The following is a 16,787-nucleotide window of genomic DNA, read 5'->3' as shown; positions in this document are numbered from 1 at the left end:
TGACGCCTACCACTGGCACACACACACTCACACCTCATTCATATTGAGAAATTTCATTCAATTCAATTTTATTGACACAGCACCAAATCACAACAACACTCGCATCAAGGCGCTTTATATGGTAGGGTAGACCTTAGAATAATACATACAGAGAGAAACACAACAATCATATGACCCCCCATGAGCAAGAACTTTGGCGACAGTGGGAGGAAAAATTACCTTTTAACAGGAAGAAACCTCCAGCAGAACCAGGCTCAGGGAGAGAACAACGTGGGAGACGGTCGCATCTGCTGCAACTGGTTGGGGTGACAGAGGAAGACAGAACAAAAGACATGCTGTGGAAGAGAGTCAGAGATTAATGCAGAGAGGTGTAAAGAAGAATTACTGTTTGCATCATGGGAATCCCCCGGCAGCCTACAGCTATTGCAGCATAACTAAGGGGGGATTTGGGAGTCACCTGATTCAGCCCTAACTATATGCTTTAGCAAAAAAGAAAGTTTTAAGCCTAATCTTATCATTAGAGATAGTGTCTGTCTTCCAAATCCAAACTGGAAGCTGGTTCCACAGAAGAGGGGCCTGAAAACTGAAGGCTCTGCCTCCCATTCTACTTTTAAATACTCTAGGAACAACAAGTAAGCCTGCAGTGCCAGAGCGAAGTGCTCTAATGGGGTGATACAGTAAGATAGGGCTTGATTATTCTTGTATGTGAGGAGCAAGATTTTGAATTCAAGTCTGGATTTAACAGGGAGCCAATAAATGGAAACCAATATAGGAGAAATATGCTCCCCCTTTCTATTCCCCGTTTCTCTCCTCTGTTTCCTGAGGGGGGGCCTCTTCTTGGACTCACGGTGGGGCCAGCTTATAAGAATATTCAGCCTGTGTGACTGTGAACAGAAGAGGAAGTTCACACACGAGGCATAACTGACATGACATTTTCTAACCAAAGCAGTGTTCAGCGTGGCTGCAGTGACACAAAGGAAACAACAGGCCGGGTTGATTCCATTCAGCCTCAGGACCCCCGCAGTTTAGAATCGTCTCTGAGTTTATGTCGGGCTGTTATGTCAGTGCAGCACCGAGACAGATACACAACAGACGGCGTGACAGGTTCAAAATGCACTTCGGCCGAGAAATTATGCGTCTCTGGTGCCACGTGGTTGCGGTGACAGCAGGACAGCAGATGACAGAGCAGCTTTGAAAAGAAAAGGGTGACACTCAAAGGCTTTTACTGTGCCAGTGTGATCAGACAAACCATAAAAACGTGTAATAAAGAATAAAGAATCGTAATACTTTCTGCAGATGTTCACTGCGCCTTCCTCTGCGGTTACTTTTCCAGCACAGAAAGTGGAAAATTCTGCAGAACCCGTGTTACCTGATAGACTTTTAAAAAACCAACAACCGGGTGTAATTTTGAACTTCTTCAGGAAATCGAATTACGACGGTTCCTCATTTGCATGTCTGCTGTCCTGGCGCGCGAAGACAAAACAACTCCGAGTGGACGCTTCTTTCTTTAAACAGCATGTAAAAGTGAGACACAATCGCCACAGCGACGACAAAGTGTGATAAAGATAAAGCCGTCGCGCGAGGGCAGCTCTGATGCGCCTGTGCACGTGGACGCAGAGGCGTGCGTGGAAGCAACAGGCGGTGAAGCGAGAGACGTCTCTCCTCGTGACATCTGTAACTTGTGATTTTGGTGCGAGCCAGCACAGGACACGCGGCGTGGATACCTTCACGCGCGGGAGCCGTTGTGTAAACGCGGAGCGAGAAAGAGGGCGGTCAGAGGAGTGACGGCACACGGTGCGCCGCGCGCTGCTCTCACTCCCAGCTCGGCTTCTGGTGGGGTGCCCGTCGCACGTGCAGTTTGTTGTTCGTGCACGGCGGGACTACCGGCGTCGGGAGACGCATGCTTGAAAAGACCTGCGCTCACTTGACGCCCGCTTTGGTGATGCCATGCCCCGGAACCACAGCGGAGACGAAGGCGGCACCGGGCTCTGGATGAGGACCTCACCGGGGCACCGTACCGAAGGCTACGGCTTGAAGGATGTGGAGTCCGGCGGAAAGATGATGAACAACGCAGGAGACGGCTTGCTGTCGGCCCCCGGCGCCGCAGGTGCTGCCGGGTCCGACAACGCGAGGGGGAAGCAGGGAGCCCGGCTCAGCCTGCTGGGGAAGCCACTCTTATACAGCACCCAGAGCGGCCGGAGAAACGTGCGCTACCGGCGGCTTCAGAACTACCTGTACAACGTGCTGGAAAGACCGAGAGCCTGGGCGTTCATCTACCACGCGTTTGTGTAAGTTCACGTTATGATATGCGTACGGAGTTGTGTGATGCGAGGATGCACACCTGTTGATGGTCCCTGCGGGAGGGTTTGCAGTTAGAAAGCTTGATTCAGTTTGGGGCACTTTTGATATGTGATGGCTGACATGCGCCAGATTCACAGCTTTTGCACATGAAGCAGCTTCAGTGTGAGACTAACAGGTCACTTTTGCGTTTATGAGTTTCATGTGTGCTGTTAAACCCGGATCTCAGGGTCCCGGCGGTTAGGACATCTTCAGCCGTGCTGTGCGCCTTTCTTCGCTTCTCAACCAGCTGTATTTAATTTCCCGCGTGCGATTGTTTGTTGTTGTGGCGTGATAACTGTTCCTGAGAGGGAGGAAGGAAGTCGAGACACATGCTGACTGCAAAGCACCATTTTTTTTCTTTGGTGTGTGTGTTGTGTGTACACTAAGGGGAGGGGTTGCAAAGGGAGGACAGAAGCTGTTTACACACAACGCAAACAGCTCAAGTGTTCACTTTTCTTTCTGAGTCATCATTAAAGCTACTCTTTCAAACTGCATTCTTCATGAGCACATAGGATTTTCCCCTTGGTGTCGTGTGTAGGCTGTGGTCTGCGGTGGCACCTTTCATGTCGCATTCTTTTATAAGAAATTACACTCGCTGACTGAAAACGGTTTTAAAATTTCCTAGACAGTGAAATCGAAATTTCATGTGTCGTGCGCGGTGATGGAATGGAATGGCAGAAATGGAAATCGGATCCTTTTCTCATTGCAGAGTTGGTCCTGTTAATAAATACTGTTCAGTTACAATACAGCAGCATGTTGGTTAAAGAGGACGCATTCTGCTCATTTCCAGCATCATGTTCTTGTTCCGAGGCTCAACTGGAGGTTCACATGATTCCCAGTTCAAAAAAACCCAACTTATCTTTTGTTTAACTTTGCTTTTTCAGCTCCTCTCTGTTCAGCATATGCTGATCTATTGATGTGAAACTTTGGCCATATTTAATATGAGCATCCAGCACTGTAACTGTATACATGTGACAAAAAACAAGAAAAGAAAAGAGGGAAATGACATCAGGAAAGACGTTTTAAGTGGCGTATAGAGATGAAGCTCAACTGAAAATTTAAACCAAAAAAACAGATTTCCCATAATATTTATGAAGACAGGTCTGACACATCTATAACTAAATGAGTTACAGATGTGCCTGAATGACATTTTTGGGTTTTATATATTTAAGTGTGTCTCTATCTTTTCATTTGATGTGCTGCCTCCTTTCACAGTGCTGCATGAATTAGCTGCCATTGTACTGGAGGAGCAAACAAAGAAGCTGTTGGCCTTGGACTCGTATGATCGACTGCGTGTGATGTTTATAACCACCTAACTAGTTGTAGAAAACATTCGGATATATGTTTTTAAAACCTCTGATTAGTCCAGTTCAGTTTTACTTAGAGCTGGTTCACAAAACCAGTCATCTCAAGGTGCTTTACTCTGTAAGGTAAAGCTCTTAATACCTAATACTAGAGAAAACCACAATGATCAGATAAGGAGATGAGCAGCGCTTGGAGGCTGTGGGGAAGAAGATCTCCATTTTAACAGGATGACGCTTCCAGCAGAACCAGGGTTAGGGAGGAGCAGCCATCTTCTCCATTTGATTGGCTTTTCTTTGTGTAGCTTTTTGGCAGTGCAGAGGTTAGAAGGATATGAGATTTGAACCACTGAGGCTATGGAGATGGACATGTGCACAGTCCAACAAAGACATTGCATCCGTCTTATCCACACGTCGAATACTGACTGGCTGAAGAGTTGGTTTGAACAGAAAAGGTAAAGACGACTGAGCCCACCACCAGGAGGCAGAACTGTGGAAAAAATGTCAGTGGTCAGAAAAAAGTACAATTTAAAGCACAAACTGTGATTTCAACAGACAGTTGTAAATGTTTTTGGCTTAAGAAGAAGACGTTCTTCGTATATTATGATCTGTTATCTCTCAGGCATGGGGCTCAGGTAAATGACCAGGAACAGCATTAAATTAACAAGAATGCTTATATTACAAGCTGTTCCACACATTTTTGACACTGCACCCTGGTGACTGTGTGCAGATACAATATGGGTTATTTGGCCTGCAAAGATCTGCCTTCTGACATGGAGTCGGCTGCACGTAAAAAATTAACATTACCAAAACTTTAAGATTGAGCCCACAGAAGCATGTTGCTGTAACTGCATGCCTGTCTTTAGTTCACAGTGAACAGAAGCTCAGTTCCCTGGAAAAGCCTCCATATCTCTGCTGGCAACAATGCAAGTTATGCTCTTTTAACACAGGAATTGTCTTGTGGAAATAAAGGTACAGAGGTCTTTGTTTCCACCCAGTAAAGTTGTCTCAGCATCACCTTTTCATTTTGATGCAAATCGAGCTAGCTGCAAGTTGAGCAGTTTTTCAGCTGTCCATTTAGTGCAGCTCGCACACGGTGAAAGAATCACTCTGCAGACCACAGCTACAACTAGGGCCAAATTTAATTAAAAACCAAAATTGGTCAAAATTTGCAAAGGGCTGGATTTGGTGTGAACCTTGATTTTTGACACGGGGTTTGAATTATCATGCTTGTAGCTGGCTAACTAATGGGACAATAAGTTTTCTCAGTTTCTACAAAAGCTGTTTCTGAGCCACTGGCTCGTCTCACTCCGTACAAGTCTTGCTTCTTTTCCGTGGAGCAGCATCTGCTCCCTGCAGTGTTGGGTTAAAATTGGATAGTACAATCATCAACCAAAAGCTACAATAGCAGCTCTGTGTTACCTCAAAGATAAGCACTGTTAAGGCAGTTTGATGTTTACTAAAGTAGAATTCGACATAGAGACATGGATGGATTTACTAACCCCTGCAAGTGATTCCAGCTGATTTTCAACACTATATTTCTAAGCTTTAAATGTTTCTGTGACCTTTACTCCAACAAACCCTCCCATTCAGATTTGTTTGTATATTAATTAAAAGGCCTAAATTCAATGATTTGCTACAACCAAAATAGAGAATCTAGTGTTTGTGACCAGTCAGGGGTGTGGGTTTGTTTTACACCCTTTCATGTAAACTGCGTCATGGGCAACATTTTTTTTTCCAGGAACCAGAATTTTGATTTTTTTTTTTCTAAAATCCAGATTTGAAACTTTTGAATTACACTTGCTCTATATTTATTTTTAGCATGAACGTGCCATCGCTTCAGCCCCAGTACTTTGAGCCATCCAGCTTTATGCTGACCTTCCGTATTCCCCTTTATTGGAGCCATAGCTTAGACGTACACCAGTCGATATGCTTTAGTTTGCTGTTTTAGTTAAAAGCTTGACTGAAAACTGCTAATTTACATATTTTATGAAAGTGAGTTAGTCACATACGCCCACAGGGATCTTCAGACTCCTCACATCGGTGCTCTAAAACATTAGGAACGCATGGTCGGGTGGCCTGGAAGTTACTGAATGCTTTTCTTTCATTCCTGCGGCATCAAGCTTGAACTGGAGATGTGGGAGGAGGAGTGAACTCTCACTCGGCCCTTTGCTGTCTCTCCTGTACTGTGATGAATGGAGCTGTGATGGTTAGTGGCCTTGAAGTTATACTGGTCTGCTTATAGGACAGTTGTTGAAGCCGAGTGTGTCACCGTCACAGTTGTTATCTTTGAAATAAGATGACATCCATGTCCATATGATGTCAGACCTAACTGTGGTTCACCATTAAAAGCACTGCAAGCGTATTAATCAATCTTTCTTTAAATCACAACTCAGTAATCGGAGCACTCACTGGCTGGTGTGTAGGGGAGAAGTTGGCTCAATGGACAGGAAAACCTGAAATTAACTGAAATTGAAAGAAGCAGCAAGGTGATATTTTGCTTTGGGGTCCATTTCACATTCTCATAATCCAATTATTCGGTGAAACCGGTGGTTTAAATGTGTTTTAGTAACCCAATAAGTACCTAATTTGCAAAGAAAAGCCTTGCATGTTGGGCACCCTCAGAAGAAGGTGGTTAGTTTAAATGCAGGTTTTGCACACGGTGTACCCGATACACAAATGGTAGCACTGTGGGTTAGCTTGGTAATATTGTAAGAGTTTGATAATAAAGAGGTGATTTCTATCATGTAAGCAACAACCAGGTAATGGTCACGAGTATTATCTGAGTATTGTGTAATTGGGGCTGAACAGTTGGAAAACATTTAACGTGCCTTTTTCTGCTCATTTACCCCCATATTCCTTCTTCAACTCTGCTAGAATAGATTTGCATGGTTCACATTTCAAAGTCCTCACCTGCCTTAAAGTGGACCTTGCTGCTGCCTTTAGTTCATCCCCTGTCTGAACTAAGCCATTTAAGCTCCTCCCCTTTGAAAGGAAGGGTCCGTTTTAGCAGGCATTCATCTGATTGGCTGCCGTTCATACACACGAGATTAGAATGAAAGGTGGGTGTGGTTTCTGTGCTCACATGCTTGCCATGATCATTAAGGGATATCCCCCTCTCTGACGTCAGAGTCAAGAATAGAAACAAAACTGTCTGAAACTGAGCATTTTGGGGCAGGAGAAAAAAAGTTATAGTACAATGTTAGGAATGAAAGTCCCAGTATGCTGTTAATAATGTGAAAGCAATGAGGTACTATCGATAATTGTATTATAGGTTAGCGTTAGACTAACATCATCAGAAACATGAAATAAAGTGATAACATAATCTAATCTTGGAATAAGTTCCAAGTATTATCCATTCATGGTTATTCTGAAATATAACCATGGCTGAAAAATTCTTTCTGTTTCTATTAAAATTCATTCCGGTCGTAGATTAAACCAAACGTTTGTGTGGAAACCCTTTGGTTGGGTTTCTGCGAACTAATCACCAGACATGCAGACATGTTCACATGATACTCGACACCAGAATGGTCCCTGAGGCAAGCAGCAAATTTGCATAATCTCAGTTAAGAACAGGGTGTTTTTCCCGCCTGCTGTGCTGCTTTGTGATGTGAAATAAAAAGACAACCAAGACAGACATATATATTGTTAAATTCCAGTACAAGCTTATTTTTAAAGGTGTCTGGTTTTTAATTTTCTTATGCAAGAAGCATAATTATTGTAATCATGAATGAAAGGCTCTCGGTAAGAAGGACTCAGTGCAGTTCGAAGGGTCACGTGATATCTGAATATGAAAAACTTTTTATTGTTAAAAATGTTATGTAACATTATGCAGGACTTTAAGGACGTTATCTTGTCTGCTGCTTCGCTAAATATTTTTGTAGCTTTGCATTGCTGACATCACAGCTGAGATGTGCTTGCTCTCCACGAACCACCTGCAAAACACTCCTATAGCTTTTATCACTGGGGAGCAGGAGAGCTATGATCACGGAGGTTGGCAGAATGCTGCGATATGGAGGGAAAAGCTGAATTTATGTTGTGTTACAGAGTAAAAACAAACACAAAAAGATAATAGATAATGTCTGTTTTTAAAGGTTCTCTGTGAGACTGTAACGTGGACATGTGCTTCAGTAATAGACTGTATGTAAAAGACGGACCCTACTGCATTTTGAAGCCTTGTTGGAATGTTTTTGTTGCCAGAGGGGTCATATTTGGATGTGACAGTGATGTGCTATGTAGCCAGCTAACTCTGGAAAGCCTTGTTGAAACCTGCAAAAACTGTAAGAGTGAAACACACAGTCAGATACTTGCTAATTAGTGTAACTACTTAATTAGTTGGTGTAACTAAGTAACATCCATTTTCTTGACAGTTAACCCTCTGTACTCCATAATGGCTTCAGATGGATTCTACTATTATTGGAAAAAAAACCATTTCTGTACACTGGATATTTTAAAGTATTCTATTAACACCAACACTTCAGGAATTTAAAAAAAAAACTTATAAGTTTCAGTTAAATATTTTTGCAATATCTTACATTTTTACTCCTGAGTCACCTCAACGCTCTGGCCGTTCGTCTGTAGTAAGTCTAGGATGTCAGTCTGTTTACCTCAGCTGTCAAAATGCCGGGTGTGAGGCATTCGTGCGTATTTACTCTGGAGGGTGTAAAACTAGTGAAAGGAGTCTGATACGAGTCAATAATTCAGCGAAGCACATCGGACATTCAGGCCTAACATTAGCTGGCATAGCGTTAGCTCGCGACTAGCTGTTGCTGTTGCTATAGCCAGCTTGTCTTGAGCTGTACTCAGATAGGACGGCTGCATGTTGTAATTTTAGAGCCTGAACTTGATTTCAGGAGATGAGGCTTCAGGTGAGGAGGAAGAGATCTGCGTTTGTCTCCTGACCTCTCACTCACTCTTCCTGTTGCCTGCTAATAGTCTCCTAATAGGAAGCATGCATGTCTGATTGTTGCATCAGACATACTCGCTCCCTCTCTCTTTACATTATAATAGGAAACACCTTGAGATGACTGTTGTGAATTTTTGCTATTTGAATAAAATTTTAATGAGTTAATTTGAGCATTTACAGTTCTGACTCTCACTGGTCTTCACTGTTTTAGCATCTGTTCTGTTTGTTTCGTTAGCATCAAATTTTTGCAAAAACACTATGAAGGTTAGGTCAAAGTTCTCATCTCAAAAATGGCTCCCTTATGTCGCAGGTATAGTTCATTAGTTCGTGTTCGTTAGCATCACTTCCTTATTACCAACTGATTAAAATCAAAAGGGGGCGGACTTACAATAACACTGTAAGCGATGGAGAGAAGAAACTGATCCTGACTGTCATGAGCTCTGATCCATTCAGCCAAATAAGCTAATTCTGCACAGTTTAAATAGGGTATTGCTATAGCTTTAAATGATGGCTGTAATCTATATGTAAACCATTTCATGCCCAGATTTTCATACAAAATATGTACTGAATAGATGGGTTTGAGTCTTTTTTAAAGGCTTATGTAAGCAGAGCGTGCCTTTAGAGAGCCTCGTATTCACGATTGGTTTCACATAACACATTGTTTCGGTGTAAAAATAGGTTCTCTTTATTTTATTTCTGAACTCTGCAGAACATCCTCTTTTAAAAATCGTAATGTTTATTGACTGCATCTTAGTTAAATAGAGTTGGTCTGTGTCTGGGCAGCAACGTGGTTGATACGTGATTGATTACTCTATGAAAACAGCATCAAGCTCAGCTTCGTCACGTATTCTAGAATGAAATTGTTAGATAAACTTAACGAGTCAATATTTTAAATTGTTGTGTGATTGGACTTTTTGTGGAAGTTGCTAAAAATATGTAAAATAGTTTTAATTGTTAGGTTGCATTGTAGGTGATTATTATAACTGTAAGCTGAACATTATATAGCTATTACAGCTAATCTTTTTATGATAGCTTAAAACTATTGCTATTATAAAATCACAGTGTATCTTTTTTCGCTAACCTTTTTCCTTTTAAATGGGAGTTTCCTTCCCACTGTCGCCAGGTACTCGCTGTTGCGGGTGTTGTTTAATCCTTGCAGTTTCCTCTTTGTTATTGTCTTTACCTTACAAATAAAAAGAACTCTTCTAGTTGGTCAAATTGGTTAATTAACTTTATTATGTTAGTTAAAATAGGTTGATAAAAATATAACAAATGGTTAAACTGTTTGCAAGCAGTGCAAAGTAGCTAAATGTGATGGTTAAATAAAAATGAATGACATCACTGTTTAATAGAGTAGCAGGTAGAATAAATGAATGACTGACATGTAGATCTGGATCATAGTTGTCCAGATCTGGTATAAAACCAGTTTAAACGAGTACAGTAGAGCATCGGAGGCATGGATGATGAAGCTGACTGTGGAGGTACATTAGATGAAAAGGTCGGGAACCACAGCTGGATGTCTGCTGGATACATTTTTGCGACAGCTGCAGCACTGAGCCCGCCTTTGTGCTGTACCGAGCCGGTCGCGGGGCCTCGCTGGCCCTCTCTCCTGTCCGTGCACATGCGTACACAGTGCCGCCATTCATCTCACCTCTGCATTAACGAGCTCTTATCCTTCCAAGTATGTTCAGCGGCAGGAAAACACGCAGGGGAAATGGCGTTTCTCCGCCTCAGGTTTCTGAACTGGCACCTCGAACAGCCGCGGTGCACAGAGTGGCGATATGGACTCACTGCTCTCACTTGTTAAATATCTATCAGTCGGTTTGTTGTTAGAAATACTTGGATTTATAGACTGCAGTAAAGGATGCTGGCTCATCCTGAAAGCTGTGTTTGATAAGCTTAGGTTATTGGGCCTGTGAAGCCAACAGACAATAAAATGTTTAGTAGACATCTAAATGACTAATCAGAGGCTGCTCTAAATCCCACTGCAGTTGTGTATTATATTTTGAGTTGTCATTTGTTACCCACCCTTTTAAATTCTCACTTAGAAATATCTCTGTTCCCTCTAAGCCTCCTTTTTGTTATCATTTCGAGAGGTTTGCACTCTGCTGTGTATGTTATACATTTGCTTAACCTTCACAGCATATTGGGGTATTTTGCACACTTTAAGGCAATCTGTCACCTTTTCAGTAACTCAATGGAAAGAAACTTCCAGCATAAAGCACTAGTAAGCACAGCTGACCTGTATGTGAAGAGGAGCCGGCCGGCATGATCTGTGTGGTGACAAACCAGAGGTGTGATTCTTTACTCAGATGGTGGCTGCCTCACACTGACACTGTGAAAGTGAGAAGCAGACGCCGTGTCAAGAAGGTTTATGATGTGAATTTATCTTCAGATGCTTTGACGAGAAAGAGGCGAGTTCATGAGTGGAAAAGGGGCTAAACAGTTTCTGTGATGGTTTGTTTGACGCAGTAGCTTTTGCATGATGTTTTAGGCATGCTTCATCTAAACGTGTGCGACATCAAGGCTGTTTCTCGAGCATCGTTTGATACGGATCAACCACAGCCCAACTATCACAACCTGCACATCTTTGAGCTGGTTCGTGTTTGTCAGTCGTCATAAATATTTTGTTTCACTTTTAAAAAGGGCCCCTGATTACTTTAAAAGGAAGACGCAGTGACTATTTACAGCACGGCATATAAAGTAAGCTACACCTCCTGTGTTCATGCTGTCGAAGAAACTGATTGAAGACTCCAACAGTGTGTCAAATGTGATTTTTAAACTTATATTTCCGATGAATAAAGAGCTCTGAGGTCAGGAATAGATTAGTTGACCACGAGATTAAAACCACCTGTCTAATAGCACGTAGGTTGCCTTTATACAGGCAGAATAGGTCCAAGCAGTCAGGTCACAAGTCCTCATCAGTTTAATACAGTCCTACTGGATTGTATTGATTGTATTGATGATGGTTTAAATATTAAGAATAATTCTTTGCGAGTTGCCGCTATGTAACATTCACGAGGTTTAGTTTCTTTGCGTTAACCAGTGAAGCTTTGATCAAATTGTGTTTGAATTTGAGAAGCATGTTGGGATCTTTTTTTTTCTTGAGCTGTTCCCAAACATTTTTGCCACAGTGGCGGGGTGTCTTATCCTCAGAAGACATAATGCGCACGTTTTTCAGGACGTGCTGTTGCTGTAGGCGCTTGTCATTGGTCAATAACAGTGCAAAAGTTGATTGTGTGTGTCAAAGTAACACCACACGAGTGCCAGAACCTGAGCTTTTCATCCAAACGTTGGATCATAATGAGATGATTAATTGCTTGGCGCTCCTCATCGCTGTGACATATTCACTGTTTTATTTTCCTAGATAATGGATTAGCAGTAGTTTTTAACTTTTAGGGTGTACACTTATTTCTTCAACTGTAGAGTTTTCTTATGAAGGCTAAACAGAATTGTTGCATTTTATATATATATATGTTGTAATTTCCTACTCTCATGTCCTTTCACCAGATTCACCGAGACTGCCCTCATGTCCTCTCAGTCCTGTGTGAGTTATCATAAAGAGCTTGATTTTGAGTCTGACAGAACTTTATTATTCTCCGTTATTAATGACGTTGTATTTTATTGTTCTAATCTATATAAAGAAGTCCTCTCAATAGTTTCGTTTTTTTTACCCAGTTGTATCATAAATGGTACTTTAGTATTTTTGCATTATGTCTTAGTTGGAAATCCTGGTATCATGTTCTTGCTGCTCCAGCACAAAAACCTCCAGCCTGCCGATGTTGACTTTTTCACCATTTAAAACTGGATTCACTTTGTGTACATGGACTCAGCACAAACGACATGACACATTAGATATCATGACTGTTTCATGAGCTGGCCTCAGACTGTGTTGTTGTATAGTACCTATATGTAAATCACTGTGCCCGTTTGATGCCAATCACAGGATGGTCGCGGCTGATGGAAATTGCCTGCTGCAGGTTTCATGTTTCTAACCTCAGTTTACTCAGAGGGAGTTCCCCTCTCTCTATTGTCGGGGGCTGCCTTTCTAAACACAAAGACAGGCCTTGTCACAGGATACGCCTGCACACATGCGTTGTGGGTATTGTACCTTGGTGAAGAGAGACATCATTTAGGTAAACGGCACCTGTTTGCTTCCTTTGAACGCCGCCTCGCTCCAACGCCTCCCAGAGCCTACGGTCGAGATGTCGGGAGTTTCATTCCGGTGACATCTTGAAAGTCTCGCAAACCAAACAACTAGTAGACACCATTACCGTCTGGCTTCCCCTCTCTGAAAAATGTCAGATTGTACTTTCACGTTTGACAGAAACCCCAGCCCACTGCCGCGAAGTGAGCCTGCCATCGTGGGTTAGGGGGTTTTCCACCTGATTGCCCCTTGTGTCTCACTCCCTGATAAGAAAGTGTTTTTGTGGTTGTTTGTCCCAACCAGTCATTTCACAGGTTCCAATCTGTGTGAATGAGTCACTTTTAGTGTAGCGAAGCTCTTTTTTTCATACAGCTCTCTGTGTTAGCTCCCCTTTTCTTACTGCATTACTTCCAGTGTTTTCCAGCTGTTTCCTCCTGCTCTTATGTGACCTCACCCCCATTGTCAGCGTGACAATGGGAGGGACGTCAAACTTCACTCTCTTCCAAGAAGAACTCACAGTTCTATCAGAATGACTGGTGAGTGGGGTACCAGCGCTGGATAGACATCACTTCAGTCTTCATCTCTCTCCCCTGACAGTGCTATTTGTTTGCCTTTCTGTCATCAGAGGGCTTTTGTTGGCCCGTGAGAGACTGGTCTTTAACACAAACAAAGAGAGGAGCGAGTATCATGATCTTTTATGGCCCCGCCCTCCCTTTTAGCCTATTTTTATTGCAGTTTTAGTCCTCCCTGATCTCTAACTGTTAATCAGAAATGTGCTAGCAGATGCTTGCCTGGAGGGGTACGGAGGTGGCACGCCAGTTGACTAATTTCTGTGTGTAGCAGTTCATCTGATGTGGAGTGTGACACAAGCGGACTCAGGCCTAATAACTGGGTTTATCTGCTGACAGCCGATGTGCTTCAGAATAGGCCTCATACGAAACGCACGCACAAACACGCGTCCGGCCTCCTAATATGTTTTTAGATAATCAAAAACACCAGCCAGCTGTCAAAGTGTCAGAGAAATCCCAGAGTGAAAGGGGCAATTTTGGGCACTTATGTGTTGCCATAGAAACTGATGCTGTCTTCTTGAGCTTGTTCAAGAGTGATTTTATAAAGAAATGGATGGATGAAAGATGAAAGGATGTGCTGGGTGGGTTCCAACAGGCGAAAACAAAGAGCACATTCTCTTACCTGTGTTCGTACGATGGCTGTGGCGGCCCACGCTGCGCCGCCGTCGCCCACCGTGTTATATTGAGTCGTGTATCAGCTAGTTTTAGTGTTTGTTATGTACCTGTAGGAACCTTTAACACAGCCAATTCTCTAGCCAGCGCTAGATATTTGAATTCGTCAGCTGTTCTGGTCACTGCTACAGTTGAGCTGATGGAGGATGGCCTCAGGTATCGGTGATGGTCAGATGCATTGACTGCGATGCATTGTAAAAAGATCCAGGCACGTGTTATGAGTGGATTCTGTTTTTTGCCTCTTCAGCTTATACGATAAACTCATGGTCACCAATTACAGCAGGCTAAATCATTCATCGCTGTATGTGAACGAGGCTCTCCTGCTGGTGTGATTCTGCATTCGTTCTCTTCATGCTGGAAGTAGGAAATAAGCTCCCTGATGTGTGTGTACCATAAGCATGTCTTTGTGTTTGGCTGCACAGTATGCATTATAGGAGCACAAGTGCACTTTCACCCCTTCCCTCTGTCCCACGTCCTAGTGTAACCGGTTTCTGCTTCATCCCGCTGCAACAGTTCGGCCCAAACAGACTCCTCGACTCTGCGTTGTGTTGTGTTTTTAAAAAGACAAGGAGTCTCTGATCGATCGTTGCCACTTTATTTCCTGAATGGAAACAACGGTGCTGTATCAGTGCAAATGGCTCGCCACACACCACTCCGCACAGCACACTCTCGTATGGCTACGGCAGACTGGCAGCGATTACTGCAGCAATATTACAATTTTTAATATACAATAAAATAACAGCAACAACAAGTGATGTACCTGAATGGAAACAACTGTGTTGTATCAGTGCAAATGGCTCGCCACACACCACTCCGCACAGCACACTACGGCAGAACATCTCATTAGCATTCCGCTTTAGCATATAGTTTCACACATTAATAAACAAATGAAAAGTACATAAAACTGGTGTTGGACATGTGTCCACTAAGCACTTATTACACTCAGTGCTCGTCAGCTAATCAAACATGTTTTATGTGTCTGTACTACTTAGCTATATTGTGTGCGGAACAATACAACTCACCTCTCGTATGGCTACGGCAGACTGGCAGCGATTACTGCAGCCAGCCACACCTAACCAGCCACACCGAGAGGGGGGGCGCTGTTTCCCCATTACACTGATATTTGTGGCAAGTGGAATAATATCACATAAACACTGTTACATTCCCCCCTGCTGAATTCCACTTGCACATTCAAATAAACAAACACCACAAACAAAAAAAAACACCCTTAAAAAAAAATCAGGTACACCAATCACCATAACACAAACAGAGGACAAAAACCCAATAATCCTCAAAAAAAAGAACAAGATAAAAAAATCCAATAGCTAATCTATAGCTATCAACATGTGATAAATCTGTTCAGTAATACCAGGTCGTACAGTCACAAAGAAAATTCAGTCAGAGGACTATCCCCAAAGGAAGTAGAAGAAGAAGTTGGCCAGACCCCTTCCAAAAAAGAACAAAATATGCCAGTTACATATTTCATCACATCATAACTGTACGCCACTCCGACACAGAAAAATCAACGACAAATAATCAGTTTCAATTCTAAAGATCAAAGTCCCACTTCAACAACAATAGAACCAACTCACAGTTATCAACAATATTTACACTATAACAGGTCTCTGATGCATCATTTCAATCAACCTGGAAACAGGCTTAAGTAACCGTCCCACTCTCGATCTAGCACGGGTCCCCACCATCCTGCTAACATCAATCGGGTCTGCGTTGGGTGGAACAACTGTGGTTGAGACATGACCCTCAATCGTAGCTTCATTGTCCTGGTCACTGTCAGTAATGGCTGCCAACTCCGAAACAGAGGAGGCTGCAACTGGGGCCACAGACATAAGCAGGTCAGAATGTTGACCACCAGAGGTGGCATCTACCTGCTCCTCAGTGTCAACAGGGGGAACACTGGTACAGGCAAGCTCTCGATCCACCATGCTGCCTTCTGGTTGAGTAACCTCTGTCATCAGCGAGTCGCTGGACACTGCAGACGGTAAGTCAGACACCCAAGCTCTCGTCCTGTATTCAGCCGTGCCCACTGATGAGTTGCAGACAGCTTCTCCGTCGCATCCAATCATCAGCGAGCCAGACTCAGAAAGCTCATCTCCATCATCCTGAACTGAAACACCACTGAGAGGGAGGAAGTTCACTGGCATTATCAGGTTGCGATGCACAACTTTCACTTGCCCTGTGGAATCATCCATCAGCTTAAAGGTGTGACTCTCATCATTTTTGTCAAAAACTGTATAGACAACACTCTCCCAGCGATCAGCAAGTTTTCTTTTGCCACGTCCCTTTTTGTTGGCCAAAAGGACGCGATCACCAATCGCTACTGGGGCTCCCCGCACTTTCCGGTTGTAGAGGTCCGTGTGACGCTTCAAATTTTTGCGTGCCACCTCCTGCGCCAAATCCATGGCTTCTTTGAGGTCCCTCCTCAATGTCTGGACATATCGATCATAGTTCATGATGTCTTGGTGCTCAATAACAGAGCCAAAGATCACATCAATCGGCAGTCTTGGCACTCTGCCAAACATCAGCAGAAATGGCGCATAGCCAGTTGTCTCATGGACTGTGCAGTTATAGGCGAATGTGAGAGCTTTCAGTGCCTCAGGCCACCTTTACTTGGCTCTTGGGGGTAATGCACGAATCATGTTGCCCAAGGTACGGTTCATCCTCTCGCAGGAGCCGTTTCCCATCGGATGGTATGGGGTCGTGTGGGACTTCTGGACACCTGCCACATTCAATAGCTCGGCAATGAGCACACTCTCAAAATTAGCTCCTTGATCAGAGTGAAGGCGTTTCGGAAAGCCGTAGATGCAGAAGTAGTTATGCCAGAGTTGGTGTGC

The 16,787-nt window shown here is 43.3% G+C and overlaps 1 protein-coding gene across 10 annotated transcripts in view; it reads left to right on the top strand.

The window, feature by feature from the left end:
• Positions 1–1,402: 1,402 nt before the first annotated feature.
• Positions 1,403–16,787, top strand: part of kcnq5b (potassium voltage-gated channel, KQT-like subfamily, member 5b) — a 149,008-nt gene continuing 133,623 nt past the window's right edge. For 6 of the 10 annotated variants that reach the window (XM_080880476.1, XM_080880470.1, XM_080880468.1 and 3 more), the window contains exon 1: positions 1,403–2,288. In XM_080880476.1, coding sequence (XP_080736602.1) covers positions 1,948–2,288 — 341 coding nt within the window. In that variant the 5' untranslated portion in view covers positions 1,403–1,947. The remainder of the gene's footprint in view (positions 2,289–16,787) is intronic. The other 4 variants (XM_080880475.1, XM_080880473.1, XM_080880472.1 and 1 more) reach the window with 2 other exon arrangements.

Source organism: Rhamphochromis sp. 'chilingali' (assembly GCF_963969265.1).
Source record: "Rhamphochromis sp. 'chilingali' genome assembly, chromosome: 4".
NCBI lineage: Eukaryota > Metazoa > Chordata > Actinopteri > Cichliformes > Cichlidae > Rhamphochromis > Rhamphochromis sp. 'chilingali'.
Note: the sequence above shows the minus strand (reverse complement) of the source record. Positions and strands in the feature narration are given on the sequence as shown.